This window comes from Sceloporus occidentalis, unplaced genomic scaffold, assembly GCF_023333645.1.
Source record: "Sceloporus occidentalis isolate IW3139 unplaced genomic scaffold, rSceOcc1.0.p SCAF_43, whole genome shotgun sequence".
Classification (NCBI taxonomy): domain Eukaryota; kingdom Metazoa; phylum Chordata; class Lepidosauria; order Squamata; family Phrynosomatidae; genus Sceloporus; species Sceloporus occidentalis.
The window spans coordinates 2,784,216-2,802,455 of NW_028317023.1; the positions used below are offsets into that span (position 1 = coordinate 2,784,216).

The 18,240-nt window shown below is 39.7% G+C and overlaps 1 protein-coding gene across 1 annotated transcript in view; it reads right to left on the reverse strand.

Annotated features, from left to right (window-relative positions):
* Positions 1–12,446, reverse strand: part of LOC149289678 (huntingtin-interacting protein 1-like) — a 39,609-nt gene extending 27,163 nt beyond the window's left edge. Inside the window, exons 1-2 of the mRNA XM_089490221.1 lie at positions 12,429–12,446; positions 237–300 (exon numbers count right to left, since the gene is read on the reverse strand). Coding sequence (XP_089346347.1) covers positions 237–300; positions 12,429–12,446 — 82 coding nt within the window. The remainder of the gene's footprint in view (positions 1–236; positions 301–12,428) is intronic.
* Between the last annotated feature and the right edge of the window lie 5,794 nt (positions 12,447–18,240).

The following is an 18,240-nucleotide window of genomic DNA, read 5'->3' on the forward strand; positions in this document are numbered from 1 at the left end:
CAGTTTCCAGAAATAGCCTGACACACAGCCAGCTCTTTCCTGCGGGGACATAAATCCAAGCGCGTTACACCCTCTGTTATTCCATGAACAACCTCTTCAAACCATGCACTAACCCTTTCCATGCCACAGTGGTTAAATCCCCAGACCCATTCACCTCCCTCCCACATTCTCTGCCTTGTACACCTTGCCTGCTTATTATAAACATATCATTTTTTTTTGTTATAAGAAAAGGATATTTCTTGCATGTTTTTCCTTCACGGCAGCTTCTTGAGTGTTGATGGCTTTGTTTATACTCACGGTCTGAAAAAAGATAAAAAAAGAAATATATGGTGGTGAGAGACTATATGAAACATAATTAAAAAAAACCCAGCCATTTTATATGACCCTACATATCCAGTTTTTTCATAATAATAATTATATTACCAAAGCATAATCACACTCAAATAAATAAATATTCTATATTATATCCTGTATTGCTGATTTACATATAATGACGTATGAAATGGAACGTTATTCCACCAATCAGAATATTCTCAAGATACGTTATGGACTACTCTAGGTAATCTGTATAATAAAATTAAGAGCAGATGAGATGTTGTTGAAGTACAACTAGTATGATTCTGGAATAGGATGCAGTCTGAAGCCTTGACCCAACCGTCCTTACTACTTAGCGCTATATATATCATATGTGATGTCCGCTTCGACTGCACTAGACTGCATACCATGGAGGCTGTGTCTACTTGGCTTAGTCCTCCATTGTGTAAACTCCCCTATAAACGGCCAACCGAGCAGTGGCGCATCGGGGGGCCTGATCACCCAAATTACAGATTGTGTACCTCCTCGAGAATTCAAATGGACGTAGAGGGACACTTTTTCTGTAAGGTGTGTCTTTAGATCCCAACTTTGTTGAAGCTTTCTCAATGAGTTCAAGGTATCATATTAACATTAATAGTGACTTTTCAAAGTTAGCTGTAAAACCAGAACAATTTTTTTTACATACATGCAAAAACTCAAATTTACTTGAGTTCAAAGATACATTATTTTGCTATTTATTGATCTGTAGGCAAAATATATATTTGCTTTTAGAGTATTTTGTTCTTTGTATTTTAATGGGCTAAGAAGTAAAAAAATATTTTTATTACTCAAACCACGAAAACAGTCCAATTATCCTCATGTCACCACAGGGTATGCAGTGTAAATCACATCATCAATGATATTATTGTCACAAAAGCTGCTGTTAGTACTCTAAATGTGCTTCTGCTGCAACATTGTTCTTTGTGTGATAAAACCTCTTGAGTGATAATATCTAAATAGATATAATCATAAAAATGCCACTGATGAATAATAACAGAAATAAATAAAAATACTAAAGCTATCTGTAACAAGGATCAGTGTGACTCGTAAATACAAATCTTCTATGAAAAAAACAATCATCAAACCCCAGATTATATAAGAGTTCAGCTGGTGGCATCACATGAAGGCCATTTAGTCCGGTATCCCTTCCAGTGCATCTACAGTAAAGCCATACACTCATATAAAGCAATAATGCGAGTGCCATTCAGAATCATAGGATAAGAAGTGGGTCATTCATTAATTATGATGATCAGAAAATAACATTTGGTCAAGCAGAGCATGAGGCATTTTTTTAATAACAGTGATGCTCCATCACTCTATTAGGGATCACTAGAAAAACCTACGCCAAGAGTAAGTCAATTTTTGCTTAACTTCCAATTGTCTTCTTATGTCAGAGGCTTTCCCAATGACCTAGGCCAGGGGTAGTCAATCTTCGGCTCTCCAGATGTTGTGAACTACATTTCCCTTGATGCTTTGCCAGCATTATGACTGTAAGAGCATTATGGGAGATGTAGTCCACATCATCAGGAGAGCCGAAGATTGCCTACCCCTGACCTAGGCTGTCAGATGCCCCTCAGAAGCTAGACTTGGGATTGAACTCAATAACAAAATATGGCGTCAGTAAAGACAAAGAGGCATCACTGCTATATATAACGCCGCTTACAAATGCTACACAAGCCATGGGGGAAGGATTAACAAAATAAAATGTTATTTTCGTAACTCTATTGGGCTACAGTTCTCACTGGCCTGCAAGCAAATATCCCCTAGTTTTATATATATATATATACCGTATTGGCTCGGATATAGGCCGCACTTTTTTCCCCCACTTTAAGTCTTTAAAGTGGGGGTGCGGCCTATATTCGGGGTCTAGCGCCCGACGCCCGGGACATGCAGTCCCGGGCGCCGGGCAGGCAGCGGGGTTAGGATACAGATCCCCCGCAGCGGTGCAGGGGACCTGCATCCTACTCCCCGATACGCTCAGACAGCCTCCCCTGCCAGCACTTCCCACGGGGGGGGTGCCGGCACGGGAGGTTGTCTAAGCACATCGTGCGGTTGTCTAACCGCACGATGCGTTTTACCTCTGGCCCCCCGCCTGACTTACCGGAGCAGACTCCCGGGTGTCTTGCGGGGCTGGCGGGGGACATCTACGCAATACGCGTATACAAACTTTTAGGGTGCGGCCTATATACGGGGGCGGCCTATATCCGAGCCAATACGGTATATATACACATACATAAAAAATATGTGGAGATGACTTTAAACAAGCTCTAGCTTGAGTGACCTTAATATCATTAATACACACATATATATACATATATATATATATATATATATACATATATATATAAATCAAAAGCAGTTTGTTGCCTGGCTGTACCAATCTGGCATATGTCTGACTGGAGGTATGGGTGTGCGTTTCTGGGGGTCTATTTATAGCATTCAATGTGAGACTTTCCAAGGCCAGGCAGGAAGCTCTCCTCCTTATTATGAGACCAGCTCATTTCATCCACCTTTCATGTGACTCTTTAACATCCAAGATCTGCAGCGCCATCCCTGCTTTTTTCCAATAGTCAAAACATAGCCTGATCTCATTACATCTTTAGTGCAAAAAGGGCAGCTCTGCAGGTGTTTCCACAGCTAATATGCTGGCATTTACTTGTTACAAAGTCTAAGAAGCTTGTCGATTCTTACACAGCCACAGGGATCTGCCCCTTTCAAATACAACAGTTCACCTAGGGATATCTGCCATTGGTGAATTAACCCTTGGGCGGCAGTGGCAGCTGCAGCAAGGCCTCCATTCTAGCACACACACAGTGTGAGGTGGAAGCTGGCGGGTGTCCAACATTGTAAACAATTGGCCAATACAAGGCCTGAAAACAACAATCATTATTTCTGTAGCAAAGGACATTTTTATATACAATTGAGGGCTTCCGTCTCTAATGCCAAGAAGTTCATCTAATACTAACACAATTGTCCCAAAAAAACAAAAGTGATTTGGATATCTGAGAAATCAAGCCAGGGGTATCTTCTACACTTTAAAAAAATGTTTTTAGTTTTATGTGTTTAGTTTCTTTGTCTGTTCATTTTCTATAACAAATTTAATTTCCGGAGCACCCATACAACATCGTACAGCTCCAAATGCATAAGTCAAGTATCTTCAATGCTATAGTCACTCTTGATGATTTACTTAGCCATATTCAAATACTTCAATTTACAGGTAAACTCAAATGGTTTAGAAATACAGTGTAGATGATGGTAATGTTTTAAATGACTTTTGTAGCTGGAGACAGATGATTTTTAATAGAATATCTTCATAGGCGTACAAAGGCAAAGTATATTAACTGTCAAGCATGGTGGTGGTGGAGGGGTGATGATTGACCTGGAAACCTTGCAGTCAGTGAGTCGACCGGGAACTCCTCTGTATACCAAAGTATTCTAGAATCAAATGTGAGGCCATCTGTCCGACAGCTAAAGCTTGGCTGAAATTGGGTCATGCAACAGGGCAATGATCCCAAGCATACCTGCAAGAATTGAGGTGCTGCAATGGCCCAGTCAAAGTTCAGACCTCAACCCGAAATGCTGTGGCGAGACCTTAAAAGAGTTGTGCATAAACAAATGCCCACAAACCTCAATGCCCAAAATTCCTCCACAACCATGTGAGGGACTGATAAAGTCATACAGAAAACAATTACTTCAAGTTAATGTTGCTAAAGGTGGTTCTACAAGCCATTGAATCATTAAGTGTACTTAGTTTTTCACAAATGGCTTCTCCATTTTGGCTTAATTTTGGTTGAGTAAATCAGAACACGGCGTACTATGTCATGTGTTGTTCATCTGAGGTTTTAACTGTTTGACGGCTACACAATGTTGTATTCTGCTAATCATCTCTTCATTCTCAAAATCAATTTTTTTATACAAACACCATTACATCTGTTTTTCAAGCAAACCAGACTTAAATGCAGGATTTAGGTTATTGACAATTCCTCTTTTAAATGAGCTTTTACTTAACTATGAAGCACCCCAACACACACACACACACACGGATTGCTGCAGAATTCAGGGGCACTGTAACATAGAGACAATCGGATTACAGAGCTGAGGTCATGCCAGCAGCAAGTGAAACGTGAATGTCACAAGCTGGTACTATCAACTCAGTGTAAACACTTGCACACACTTTCTATGCTACACAAAAGACGCTCATATCTTTATACTTACCATCATATTTTCTATATATACCCACATATATGCATAAGTCATAATATTTTAAGAGTCATATTCCCACAGACGAGACGGCCCATTTATAGTGAAAACGTATTTTAGAGGATATGAATAACAGGATGCTATCGCAATGAGCTGAACTCCAATTGTTGATGAGGACTGAGTCACTACTAGGAATTTTACCATATTAGTTTGTGATCGGGGACATGCTAAGTGAAAATAAGAAATAAGACCTCTTGATACATACTAACTGAATGGACAATGTGGGACTTGAGATGTATAGTATACGGTCAGTGCCTTTAATATAATAATTACGGCTTGTATTCACTAAAGTTTGCCAAAGTTTCACCAAGTGAGTGATGTCGTGGTAAACTTGGTTAAATTGTCCTTACATAATCCATACATAAACAATTGAGATTCCCCCCCCCCATTATTTTCCTTATGCACAAAAACTATGCCTGACATTTCCCCATTAACATGGCACATGAATCAGGTCAAATGCAAATAGTAAATATATATTAGACATTAGAAAACATATCTATAAATGGCTTCACTGGATATACACAGCAAGTGGCTAATTATTCTAACAGCGGTTTGTTGTGATGGAATTCAAAGTAAAGAACATTTCATTTCAAGCAATTAACAAGAGAGAATCCCTGGAAGAGCCTGGAATCCTGTGTCAGGTTCTTGTGACCTTAAACGATCTCTATCATTCTGTCTCTTGGGCTGCAAAACCGTTGGTAATCTGTGTAATAGCAAATTAATTAAATTCTAAATAATCTCTTCTAAATCACCTCCTATCAGATGATGTCTAAGTGAGATGAATTCTGGTTTAACGTCAGCAGATGTACTGTAGACAAATGAGGCAGTAACATAGATTTTGTACCTGCTCAATGCTTTTGCGTTTTACTCTGCAGCCGTGATATGGTTAAAATATAAGAGGTCTCTTTTCCAAAATCTGAAATTTACAGTTCAGTAGATGAAAATATACAGTTCAGTATCTTCTGCATCTTAACTGCTATACTAATTTTCTACAAATCAATTACACAATTTGACAAAGATAAGCAAATGCTATAGGTTTTATGAGTTTTATTATATTAACATCAAAGAACCTTTTTCTGATATAACCTCTTATTGTTATCAAGTGCAGTCTTCTGTCAAAGATTTACAAAATAGCATCCTACTAAATGAAACGTTTGTTAACCCTGTACATGTATGGGCTCAAAATGCATTGTTTTCAATGGGTTTAGGGACCGCCCTTTGTCCTTAAGGGGTTAAAAAAAATTAATGGTGGAACTGATGAAGTTCCCTGCTTTTGTTATTTTTTTGAATGGTGCTGGACACATCATAAACGCTTTCAAGAATACAATATGGAATATGGAGCACTTGGTTGGCATAGTGCATGTTAGATTAATACCAGTGTGTATGGGCTTGAGAGTCCAAAGAAATTGGTGACACGTTTTAGAAAACCAAATCATCCATAGAAACTTTTTACAAACTTTTTAGGACTATATCCTCTGGGGACAATACGGAAATATCAATGTCTGTGTTATGATCGTAGGAACAAGCATGTCAACCTAAGACCAATTGTATTTTTCTTCCTATCTAAGATATATTCTATATATAGATAGATATTCTATATATTAATTACTGAATTAACTGTTTTTATATTTCAACTGTCTAGTTTTTCCTGTCACATGTCACCGCAAATAGATTTTTACTGTATTCCCATTGTCCTAGAACATTTGGGAACAGTTCATTGGGGGATAGCAGCTTTTTCAGATTCTACCCTTTTCTTCATTTCCTCTCTCCCATTCTGGCACATACTTATACAGAATTCCTTATAATGAGCATACTTGCCTGGCTGGTCAACAATTGATCCGCTTGACAGTTACCTGCATAGATTATGGTACTGCTGTCCAACATTTAACATAGGACACATGATAGGAAGCATTTGCAGACACCATTAAAGTTGTTGTTCCACCTAATATCCAGAATTTACCAGTTTACTAACTATAGCAATATAAACATCATTCTTACTAGCACTGAATACAATTATAGTAAGAATAAGATATAAGGACATTCTGGTAACTTTACACATTATTCTATGTTGGCGTGAAAAAAGGTAACCACGTTAACTGAAGACTCTATTTTGGGTTAATAAGGCTACATACATCAGGAATTACCTATCAAATCTTCTTTTCAAACTTCACATGAAGTTCCTAGCCTTGGTAGTGACTATACACTGGGTACAGCTTAAATATATGACAATTAACTAGTACCCCCTTGCCATGCATCTTTCTTGTTTTTTTGTTGTTTTTTTAAACTAGTCATTATGAAATATGAGGTAGGGGTTTTTATTTATGAAATATCTGATCCCTGCTATTCCACACTTATCATCATCTAGTTGATTGCTGTTGACAGACCAACCAGAGAACAAGGAAATCTCACCAATGCTGGTCTTCTGCTCCTAGGTACAGCTTTTGATAATTTTTGCAGAGGCTTAAAATGCTTAAAATGCTTTTTGAAACAGCTTAAAAAGGGGCAAAGCACCTACCAAGGATCAATCGAGTTCTCTTTGTTTAAGGAAAAACAATGGGATAATAGTTTGTTAAAATAAGGTGTATAAACAGTTGATCTGCCTAACAATTCAGATATGGTTACAAAAAGTAAAACAGCTTGATTTTTTCCAATACACAAATACAAATAATTGTTACTTTCATTATACAGTTACCTAAAAACAATGTCTGGCATAAGCTTACCCTTTCAAAAGAATACACCCATTCTAAAAATAAAAAAAGGTTTGTAAGGTTTTCTATGGAAGGACTTCCCATTATTACTGAACTTCTTAAATGGGGGTGGGGTGAAACAACTGGCTTTATGGCAGATGACAGACAAAATCCTTCTTCTGACCATGGTGTCCATGTATGAACACATTGCCTACGTTGGGTGGCAAAAGCTAAACATGCAATCTGCAGAACAATTAAACTGACATTGACACCACTGGATTGTGTCCTACAGCAACAATAGTGCATTATATATATTAAATGAATGAAATGGCTAATATGCTGCAAAAAAGCGAGCAACTTTTCTGGGAAGAGCACTAAAAGAAACATAATTTACATCACTGGCAGGAAGCACGATGACACATCTCACCTCAATCAATGTATCTCTTTTCTCTATAGTCTCACTCTTCTTTCTCTTTTTCTGTCTGTCTTATTCTCTCTTCCCACTACCCACACTACTACTACCTTCACTACCCACGGCCCCTAAGTGCCCCACTACAAGGATCTTATATTAATGTTTTTAGCAAATTCCAATTACACGCTTGGTACCATACGTCATATCCCCACCATACAAACTCAACCTGTGTGATTTTAGGAGTATGATCTGCATTCACAATCACCTCTATATCAACATAGACTAGATATTGTGTTCTGTCCCATCAGGTGACTCTCTACAGAGTACATTAGAAATTCAGGAATTAAAGTGCTATTTCATATGTCTTATGTCAAGAGGAGAAAATCAGTTTGAGCTTAAAATACAGTGAGCTTATTCTTTGTGGCAATGCTAATGAAGTCCGTTCCTCCATAGTTGTCATTAGTTAGAGTACCAAATTGGTTGATTAAGACAGAGCCGTTCTATTGTTTACCAAGGCAGTATGATAAGGACTAATATGTAGTGCAATACAGGAGCTCTTACGATGTACGCCAGCGCACACAAAAGAACAGAGTCAAGATATACGTTTATGAATAAAGCACTTTGTATTGTTCAGTTTGGGAACTTGTAATAAAAAGAAGTATTGCATTAACCCTTCAAAATTCATAGGAAATGCAATAGACTGATTTCTCCCTTAGCAACTTACTAAGTGTTTAAACTGGTCGTTTTTATGTAACATAGTGCCTTAAAATCATTTTGGTAAATACAGACGGAAATATAATTCACGGAAAGATAAGCATTGGACAAGAAGTCAGGCATCGGAATGAAAATTTACAACCAAGGAAGTCTGGACACATGATAAAAATCCCCAAAATAGGTTTGCTACGTATTTGTAGTGCGGACAAGCACTTCTATTTGTTAAATAGAAAATCAGTCGACAATTGTTATTCACAGAGAGAAGAAAGGCAAAAAAATGCTTACAACCAGCATTACTTTGCCTTTGTATCCTTTGGTATTTCAATTGTTAACAAAGTAAAGTTAACATGGTATGATCTCTCTGGCTTCCAAATCTGCAATCAGTGGTGAGAGATATAAGCATTCAAGAAAGCTAGACAGCTCTAAATGAGAAGCCTTGCAATATTCCAAACTCCAGATAATAAGGTCTTCATCAAACACTTTTTTTACCAGAACCTACCTATATAACTAAATAATGTTTAAGCCGGTGCAAGAATATGTTTAGGTCTCCTACTGGTAAATGACTGTGCTAGAATACATTGATCTTTTAGCCAGAGCATTTTATAAGGGGCACTAAGTCCTAATGTTTTGCACCTGCTGTTCCAATAGTTCCAGGGATGAGGTGGGATCCATAAGTTTCTGGCATGTTGCCTTCATTGCCCACAACAAAAGCAACTTTACATAAGAATGTACCAGTATCACTAAAGCGCTAGCTATGTTTTTTTCAAAATGGCATTTGCTGTTGGGTATAATGCATCCATTGGTCTGAAGGAGAGGGTCGTGGTAGCCAAGAAACCAAGGAAAATAACAACTGGAGAACAAAGATTGTATTTCTTATTAAACAAACATAATGCACTACAACTTAAAAGTGGACTTTCCAGTTTGTATGGCTCCATGAAAACAAATGTACCCTCATCAACAGAATTATGCTAGGGCCACAGCTGGCCAAGAAATAAGCAATCAATCATGAAGATGCTGGATCCTGGTAAGACCCATTAGATGAAGTTGTTCCTTCTAAGGTGAGAAGACCAGCAATGAGACATTTAATGGGACACTCCGGTGTCCCAGCAGCTTTACATTTATTTTACAAGTATTTTAGTGTGTATCCCTTAAATATGAAAGAAATACCCAGTCTGATAATTAGACCCACTGATTTGATCAGCCAGTCTAGGACAGGAAAGTGGTCAACTTGAAATCAATGGCGCACGGGGGTCTCATGTCAACTTTTTTAATGCCAGGCCACTTAAAGGGACAGTCTAATGTCCCAGGCAACCACACCAGTGTAAAATGCATATTTAAGCACTATGTAAGTACTTTGCATTCTTCAACATTTAACAAAAAAAATACAACAAAAAAACAACTTGCCTTTAGGAGAGCTGCAGCAGAATGCTCCCTTTGTTGACTGACATTTCACACCACTGACTGACTGTACTTGCAAGGGGGGCACCATGTAAACTTACCACTCATCTATTATATGCATCAAGTGCATCTGATGGCTGGAGTGTCCCTTTAACATATGACGTGTAAAAGTCTAGAGAAAAAACACTTCCTGCAGTTTATAGAGGAACAATGGGTGCTTAACAAACCCCTGAACAATGCATTTTTCATATGACGTTCGGCTGAACACATCTTTTGCAAGCCAAGTAGCTGGGGTGACAGCGGAAGAGAGCAAATGCACATAGGGAGTTCTGACAAACCCTTCAATGCATTTGTTAAAGGAAGAAAAATTGATTTGAAAGGGGCACACAGTTATCATATGCCCAAAGGCACATTTCATGGATAAACATCTACATATTCCATAGGCTTGTACACATGGCAAATGATTACTGACGGGAGGGCTAGCATCATTCAGCCCAATGGGTAGGCTGAGGCAAATGGCCCAGTAATACAGCTGTCTTCTCTAATCCTGACCACCACATTCTTCAAGTCCTCATGAACCCAGTGGCTGTAGGTGGGATTTCAGGGACCTAAAACATTATTGCAGTTACCCACACTCTACTCTAATCAGCCCAGGATACAATTGCCCCCTGTCTCCCTTGCCAGCCCTTCCCTGGGTACAGAAGATTTAGACAAATTAGAAGTCTTTCTGGACTATGGCTTGTATCTGATTGTTCCACATTTAATTAAAATTGAATTGGAACATTATTCAAATTGAATTTCAGTAAAATTACCACGAGTATCTAGACACTACACATGTTCAGTTAAAATTCCTGTAAGAGTTCTTTACATAATTTGGCTTTCTTTTCATCTTGGAGCGTGACTGATTTGAAGGAGCTGTTCCTTCAATGCTTGACAGCATGTGAAAAAATCTTAGGAAAACAAGTGATAAAGAGACACGACAAAAACATGTCAGGTCGTGTTGATGCTTGGGATATCTAAGCCTATGAGGGTTATGTATTCAGAGTAATTTTGGTGCAAAAGAACCCACCCAAATCCTCAAAAGAAACCATCTGCTTCCCTAGGTTTTGATCTTTCCAGGCCACTGACTTTTTCACAAGATCTTGACTACAATCAATCATCCTTGTCCAAGCCGTCCCTTACCTTCTGTCTCAATCTCTCTCTTAGTCTCCTAACAGATTGTACACTCAGAAGAGCAGGTCCATCTTCTCCTGCTGTCTAAGTTTATCCCATTGTTCTTAGATAACCCTCTTCTCAACTTCTCAACCTTTTTCCCCTGCGTCTAAATCTGTTACATTTTCTTAAGACATTAAGGAGAGAATGTGGCCAGCTTCAAAACCAAAATAAAGTTAAAGTATAAAAACCATAGTATACTAAATTGTTGAAGAACACAATACATTTTTATGTAAAGGGAACAGTTACTTAAAAACTTAGTAGTAGAAAGTAGTAAGCTCATGTGAGATGGGCCTGTAAGTCGAATTGTTATGTTATGTACTACTTGTCATGTCCTGACTAGTTATTGTACAGTGCTACGGACTAAGATGGCGCTATATAAAACAATAAATAGTACTAATAATAGTCTTAATAATAATTATAGTCTTACTGAAGTGGTCCAATCAACAGGGCTTTATCATTGGTTGCTGTAGGGAAAAGAGCACCTCTATTAATTTGCAAAACACCTAAAATAATGTTACAGGGCAGCTATTTTCTTCTAACAATACACTAAGATGTGGCTCACAATAGCCCACTATTCAATACGATCTCCAATGCATTATAAGCAGACATTATAAAGAAAATAATTTATGTCACTAGGACCTTTGAAACAAGATGTGTTTAGAATGACGGCAACTATATTTTACATATTCTTCCTTAAATTGCCATGACTAATCAATATCCACCCGCTTGTGCCGGTCACTGATGACACTGATGCCGTACTGGCATAGTAAGGGCACAGGTGGAAGTTAAAATGACCCATCATTAGAAAACATACTCAGATAAACATCAGGTTAATCAGGTTAATTTACAAAGAAGACATATAAGTCTTGTAAACCAGGGCAATGCAAATACCAGAGGGATGGAAATACTAAAATAATCAGGCACATAACTAGGTTTTACCGGTACTAAATAGCTCTTCCTCACTAACCAGCCAAGTTCCAAGTTGGATTGTATATATATATATATATATATATATATATATATATATATATACATGGCTACCTAGAATATACCAGCACTGCAAGTTATGAGGCATTTCTTAATAAAAACTTTATTCTGTTTACTCAAACATTCACTTTTTTTTGTTCTAGGCAATACATAATGATACATTGATATATTGATACCAAATAAGAAATATAAGAGTCACCGGGTCCCATGTAAATATTATGATTGTTATTGTTGCTCTGCGAATTCCAGTAGCACTCTACATCTCAAGTGCTTTTCATCCAGCATTTATCATTCCCAGAAAGAATTACACAATTTTAGAAATCGGTTTTGCTTCCCCTTTGACCCTTAATTCAACTTTGGTGGTTCTGATACCCTCCAGTGTAATTTAGCTTCCTACTCACCATTTTCCCTGCGTCCATGTTTTCGGATAGATCTGTTGAAGGCCAGGAGAAGACCTCTTAAGTTCCAACAAGTTCTCTGCCTTCAATATCCAAACAAATCCTGTTGAGTGTTTAGTAGTGGACTAGAAGCCACATGATCCGCCCGTACACACACCCTGGTACCCAGGAATACAAAAGAAGACCCCGACACAGAGAGTTGGGAGCAGGGGCATACACAGCCAGGGACCTATAGGCACCAGGGAGACACCAGGATGAGGATAAGGGTGCAGACCGAGAGGAGAAGACACAGACTTTAAGGGAGCAATGGAACTAAGGCGAGGTAAGAAAACAATAAGAATAAAGAACTAAATAAGAACTAAAGCCTAGCAGAGATCAGAGCCAGCACCAAGACAGAAAGAGGGCACCCAAACATATTAAAGAGGAAGAGCAAGGCACTGGGGCAGGCAGGCAGGCAGAAAATCAGGAGGGAGACTGTGATGGAGACAGGGGGTGGGTAAAGTGATACAAAAACAGTCCAGAGCCAACCACGCAAACAGCCCAAAAAGCAGCGCACACGGAGGCAGCAATAAGCAGGACCCGAAACAAGCAATGGACAGATGGGACTGAAAGCAATAGTGTTACAAGAGAAACAGGAGATCACAGCAGAGAGACAGCAGGAGGGGTGGAGATAGAGTGTGTGAGTGAGTGTGTGAGTGAGTGTGTGTGCAGGGAGGAAGAGACTGGGGCAAATCGATGCACAGACACACACAGGGAGCATGCAGGCAGCAGCAGACAGTCTGGCACACATACAAGAGACAAAGGGATCCACAGAGACGGGGCAATGCTCAGACTACTCCTGATCTACCAACACTGACAATAAGTGGTCTGATTAGACTGCCTGGCATTAGGCGCTCAGCCCCGTTCCTCCTGCTAGAAGCTGGGGGGGGGGGGGTACAGACAGCCCCCGGAGAGGAGGGACGCAGGATGGAGAAAGGGGAGGATTGTGGGATAGAGAAAAGGCACCCCGGCCCCGAGCAGACAGGGGGGGACGGCTCTAGGCATGTGCATCAGCGGCATTACAATAAGAATCGCCCGGGAGGGAGGAGATGTCATGCAGTCCGGCACGGAGGAGCGCCGGGCATTAACCGTTAAGTAGACAAATGCTCCTCCAAACCCATCGCCTATACGAGGTGTTTGTGGAACCAAGAAAATCCATTTATAAATTCAGATAAAGATGTAAGTGAAACCCTAGACTGTCATATAAAGTGCTAACACTCAGGTTTAAGTGAGTGATGGGAGTTGCAGTCCTTGGTAATACATTGGTCAGGGATCATGTGCAGTTGTCATATATTCGGATGAATAAACAGAATGGACTTTACTGGGACTTCTCTGCGACCTCCTGATATCTGCTAATGTAGAAGAATAATGTATCGGATTCACACAATTTATTATATAAACATGTTTATATGTGTGACTTTTAGGGCTGTTGAACATTGTGATGCACTCGCCAACTGCTTGGAGCTCATAGAAGAGATTCTTCATGGCAGGAAAGAGGAACAGAGGCATTTGGGTCCCAAAACGGGACTGTCCTTCCTGAAGAGGGGCACATGGGAGGTATGTATCCCTGTTACGGAGGTATCCAGGCAGTGTTTCACACAATGGATAATTGGAACTGGCGTGAGTGCTTCAGAAGAAAGTAATAGTAGGATAAATAATCACAGGTATATTCATCTTAAAGCAAATAAACATAAAAAGGTAAATAGATGTATAATGTTTTTTTGTAGTAAGCACATTAAAATAAAATACACCTAACACGTTTCGCCTCACTGGACTTCTTCAGAGGCAAGTATCACATTATAAATAAACCACACCTAACGCGTTTCGCCTCACTGGACTTCTTCAGAGGCAAGTATCACATTATAAATAAAATACACCTAACGCGTTTCACCTCACTGGCCTTCTTCAGAGGCAAGCATTACATTAACAAAATACACCCAATGCGTTTCACCTCACTTGGGCTTCTTACACCTAACGCGTTTCGCCTCACTGGGCTTCTTCAGAGGCAAGTATTGCATTAAAAACCAAATACACCCAATGACACAAAATTCATTGTGACTTTAAGTAGGTAAGTGCGCTAAATTGTGAAATATATCACCTGGGAACGGGACAGATTACCTTTAATAAAAATATACAAGATGCCTTTCAACGCACAGACGAACTTGGCTTTGTAAAGTTTGATGGCACTTACCACTCTTGCATAGCCGTATCAAAGTACCGGTATATGTATTCAGACAAGACATTCGGGGTAAATGTTCGATGGACCCCTGGCTGGTACACTTATTATAACCATACCTAGAAAAACCAGAGGAAAGGCTACCCGGAGCTCTCCTTCTTCTGCGAGGAGGGCTAACCACGGGTGAGGGTTGTGGTTAAATTGGTTGGGAAGTGAATTGGGCATTCAGTGGACATGGAGGAGAGTGACCCAGTGCTATGAGATAAAACAAAGTGCCCTATATATGAATGTGCGTTTCCAAACTAAACTAGCTGGCATTATTATTACATACTTATACTTATTACATACTTATTTAGAATTAAATGATCTATGTTTGTAGTATCCGCTGCTGCTGTTGCCAGTCAGATGACTGTCATACTGTATATTGTATTGTAAATATATATATTATATATTATGTATTGTCATTTTGTGGTGACACTCCTACACACTTGTGTCATCTGTACAAGACTTTTGTGTCGCAATTGATGCAAAATGTGTTAATGGAACTGATATCAGCGTTCTCCCTGGGACACTCCTCGTTTTTACATTTTAAATAGGATTTGCCCCATTGACTCCCGTCCTTTGTGCTTCCTCTTTTAAATTGCCGTGGAGTCCAATCGCAAACATTGCGTGGTACGACAGTTTCCATTCCCAATTTGCCTAATACTTTCTTTAGTAAAATTTACAACAATGCACTGGCAAAGGGAATGACATTAATAATTCACATTCCGAGCAGATGTTCCTATACAACCTGTAGAGCTGCACGTATCGGCACCCTACGTCACGTGCATCGAGTGATTTTACCACGGAATGACACCATAGTTCAGCTCTGCTCAGGGCACCCTTAGAAGGCTGAGTGTTGGAATATGATGTCATATCCCAAAGCTCAGCGGTAAGGAAAGCTGTGCGTTGGGGGTGACTGGTAACAATGCCCTGGGTGTCTAAGATACGTCACCATTTATATGTATACCAGGGAGAAATTACCAAAATATATTCCTCACCATTCTATTAAGTCCAGGGAGTCTTTGTAAAGGTGGGTGACGGGAAGAACTCCAGGATTGCGCTGGACTATATAATGGATCTTAATTTTATACTTGATATCTCCAAAAATGGCAAACAAAAGACAAGCCCTTGGCCGTGGTAGTTGAAGAAATTAATTTAGTTCAACGCAACGATCAAAGCATGGTAAATGGACTCCAGTTAGGGTGACATATATAATTTGTACATAATGCTGACCAGCCCAGATAAAATGCTGCCCTGCAGTATGTGGGATGTATAGACTCATGGAAGGGAACCAATTAGCCAGTTATACATCCCCTATACTGCAGATAAGCGTTTTATCTGGGCTGGTCAGCAATACGTAAAAATTATGTGTGTGCGGGAAAATGTGGCCGATGTGGTCACCCTGACTCCAATATACATTAAAACTGAATAACAAATATAAGGGGGGGTTCCTTTAATCACTGCACTGCAATAGAAATTCGGAACACATGGTACTCCCAGGAATCTGATACTTCTGTATTCTGTGTCACTTGGCAATGGAGGCGTTATCAGGGAAATGATCTGCAGTTGTTGGCAGCAGGAGGATTAGCACCAGAGTTCCGGCCTTCACAGTCCACTGAATAATAATTGGTCAGCTGCACACGGGATACTGAGGGGCTATGTGTAGAGGTAGAATGGGGTGGGCTGGACACTATCCCGCTTTAGCACCCTATTCACTTGCAGCTGTTTCTAGATCTCCATCCCAGTGAAAGTAATAGGTCAGCTGTAATGGCATAGAGGCTGGGAAGACACAGGCAGAATTACAGAAGTGGTGGAGCTGGAGATGGTGGAATACATCCAGAGACAGATAGGCATTGTTATTGCAGGATGCTGCCTTAGCTTTTCTGATGAATAATTAAGGGACATTTGATGAGCTGGATTTAGTCTGTCCTGTGGGACCATTAAGAAGCTCTTAGTCTAGCTGTCTTCATTCTTTTCACAAGGAGTATATTCTTCCCTCAGTGTCCGGGGGTCCCTTTATAAAGTCAGTAATTCTATTCACAATGTTGCTGGATATTTTTTTATTTTTTAGATCAGCTTTGCAGAACCTGAAGAACATGGCAATTGAAGAATATATTCCAATCACAAATACAACATATTCTGTTTTATAGATTCTGCACCTTTTGAAGCTGCCAACAGTTGTGAATTTGTATGGACAGTCCCTATAAACTGCCACAGCAGATGTCCCATGTATTAGGGCTGGTGGCAGCTTATTAGGCACTGCATTCTGAAAGATGGAATGAGATGTGATGTCATGACTCCCGTGTGGAATATTTCAAAGTTGCAATTTATATAATTGCATCACTTGTCCAAGGCTTTCACTGTACTGTACTTTCTGTGTGAGCTTGTTCAATGCCAGGAAATATATACTATATGACCAAAGTATGTGGGCACCTGACCATAACACCTATATGAGTTAGTTGGATATCCCATTCTAAAACCTTGGTCTTTAATTTTGAATGTGTCTGTGGGAATTTGCCCCCATTCAGCCAAAAGAGTATTTGTCATGTCAAGCACTGACGTTGGGTGAGAAGGCCCGGTTTAACATTTAATCCCAAAAGTGTTCAAATGGGGTTAATGTCAGGGCTCTGTGAAGCCTACTCAAGGTCTTCCACACCAAACCATTTCTTTATGGACCATGCTTTGTGCACAGGCGCTGGAACATGAAAGGGCCTTCCCTAAACTGGTGCTACAAAGATGGATTGTCTTTGTATGCTGTAGCATTAACATTACCCTTCACTGGAACTAAGGGGCCTAGCCCAATCCCTAAAAAACATCCCAGACCATTATTCCTCCTCCTCCACAAACTTTACAGTAGGCACTATAAATTCCAGTAGGAAGTAGTTCCAGATAGGGAAGTGTGATTCTTTACTCCACAGAACACATTTCAACTGCTCTAAAGGCCACAGTGTGCCAATGCTCCAGCCAATGCTTTGTATTCTGCGTAGTGACCTTCAGCAGTGTGCAGCTACTCGGCTTTGGAAACCGTTGGAGACAACGTGCAATGCCTGTGCTTCTGTTGCTTCCAGAGGCAATTTGGAACTATGTAGTAACAGAGGACAGGTAATTGTTATATGCCACGTGCACTCGCTAGCCCCACTGTGCTTCCACTTCACTATAATAGTACTTATAGAGGTCCGTGGCAGATCTAGCAGGACAGACTTGTGGCATCCTATGACAGTACCACATTTAAAGTCACTGAGATCTTCAATACCATCTACTCTACTGACAATGTTTGTGTGGCTGCAACATCTAAACTCAATAATTATGAAGGGTATCCACATCCATTTGGTCATTTAGTGTACTTTTTTGGGGGGTCCTAAATCCTCCTCCAAACAGATGAATATATATACACAAATTAGTTTATAATTATCTGTTGTTCCTATAAATTTTTTTATCTCTTAGAGAAGAGACATCAGGGAAGGGACATCAGGGAAGAAAAAGGGACAGAACCATTTGAGTCCCAAAGAACGACTGTCACTCTTTATAATTTCTAGAATTATAATTAGGTTTGCACCA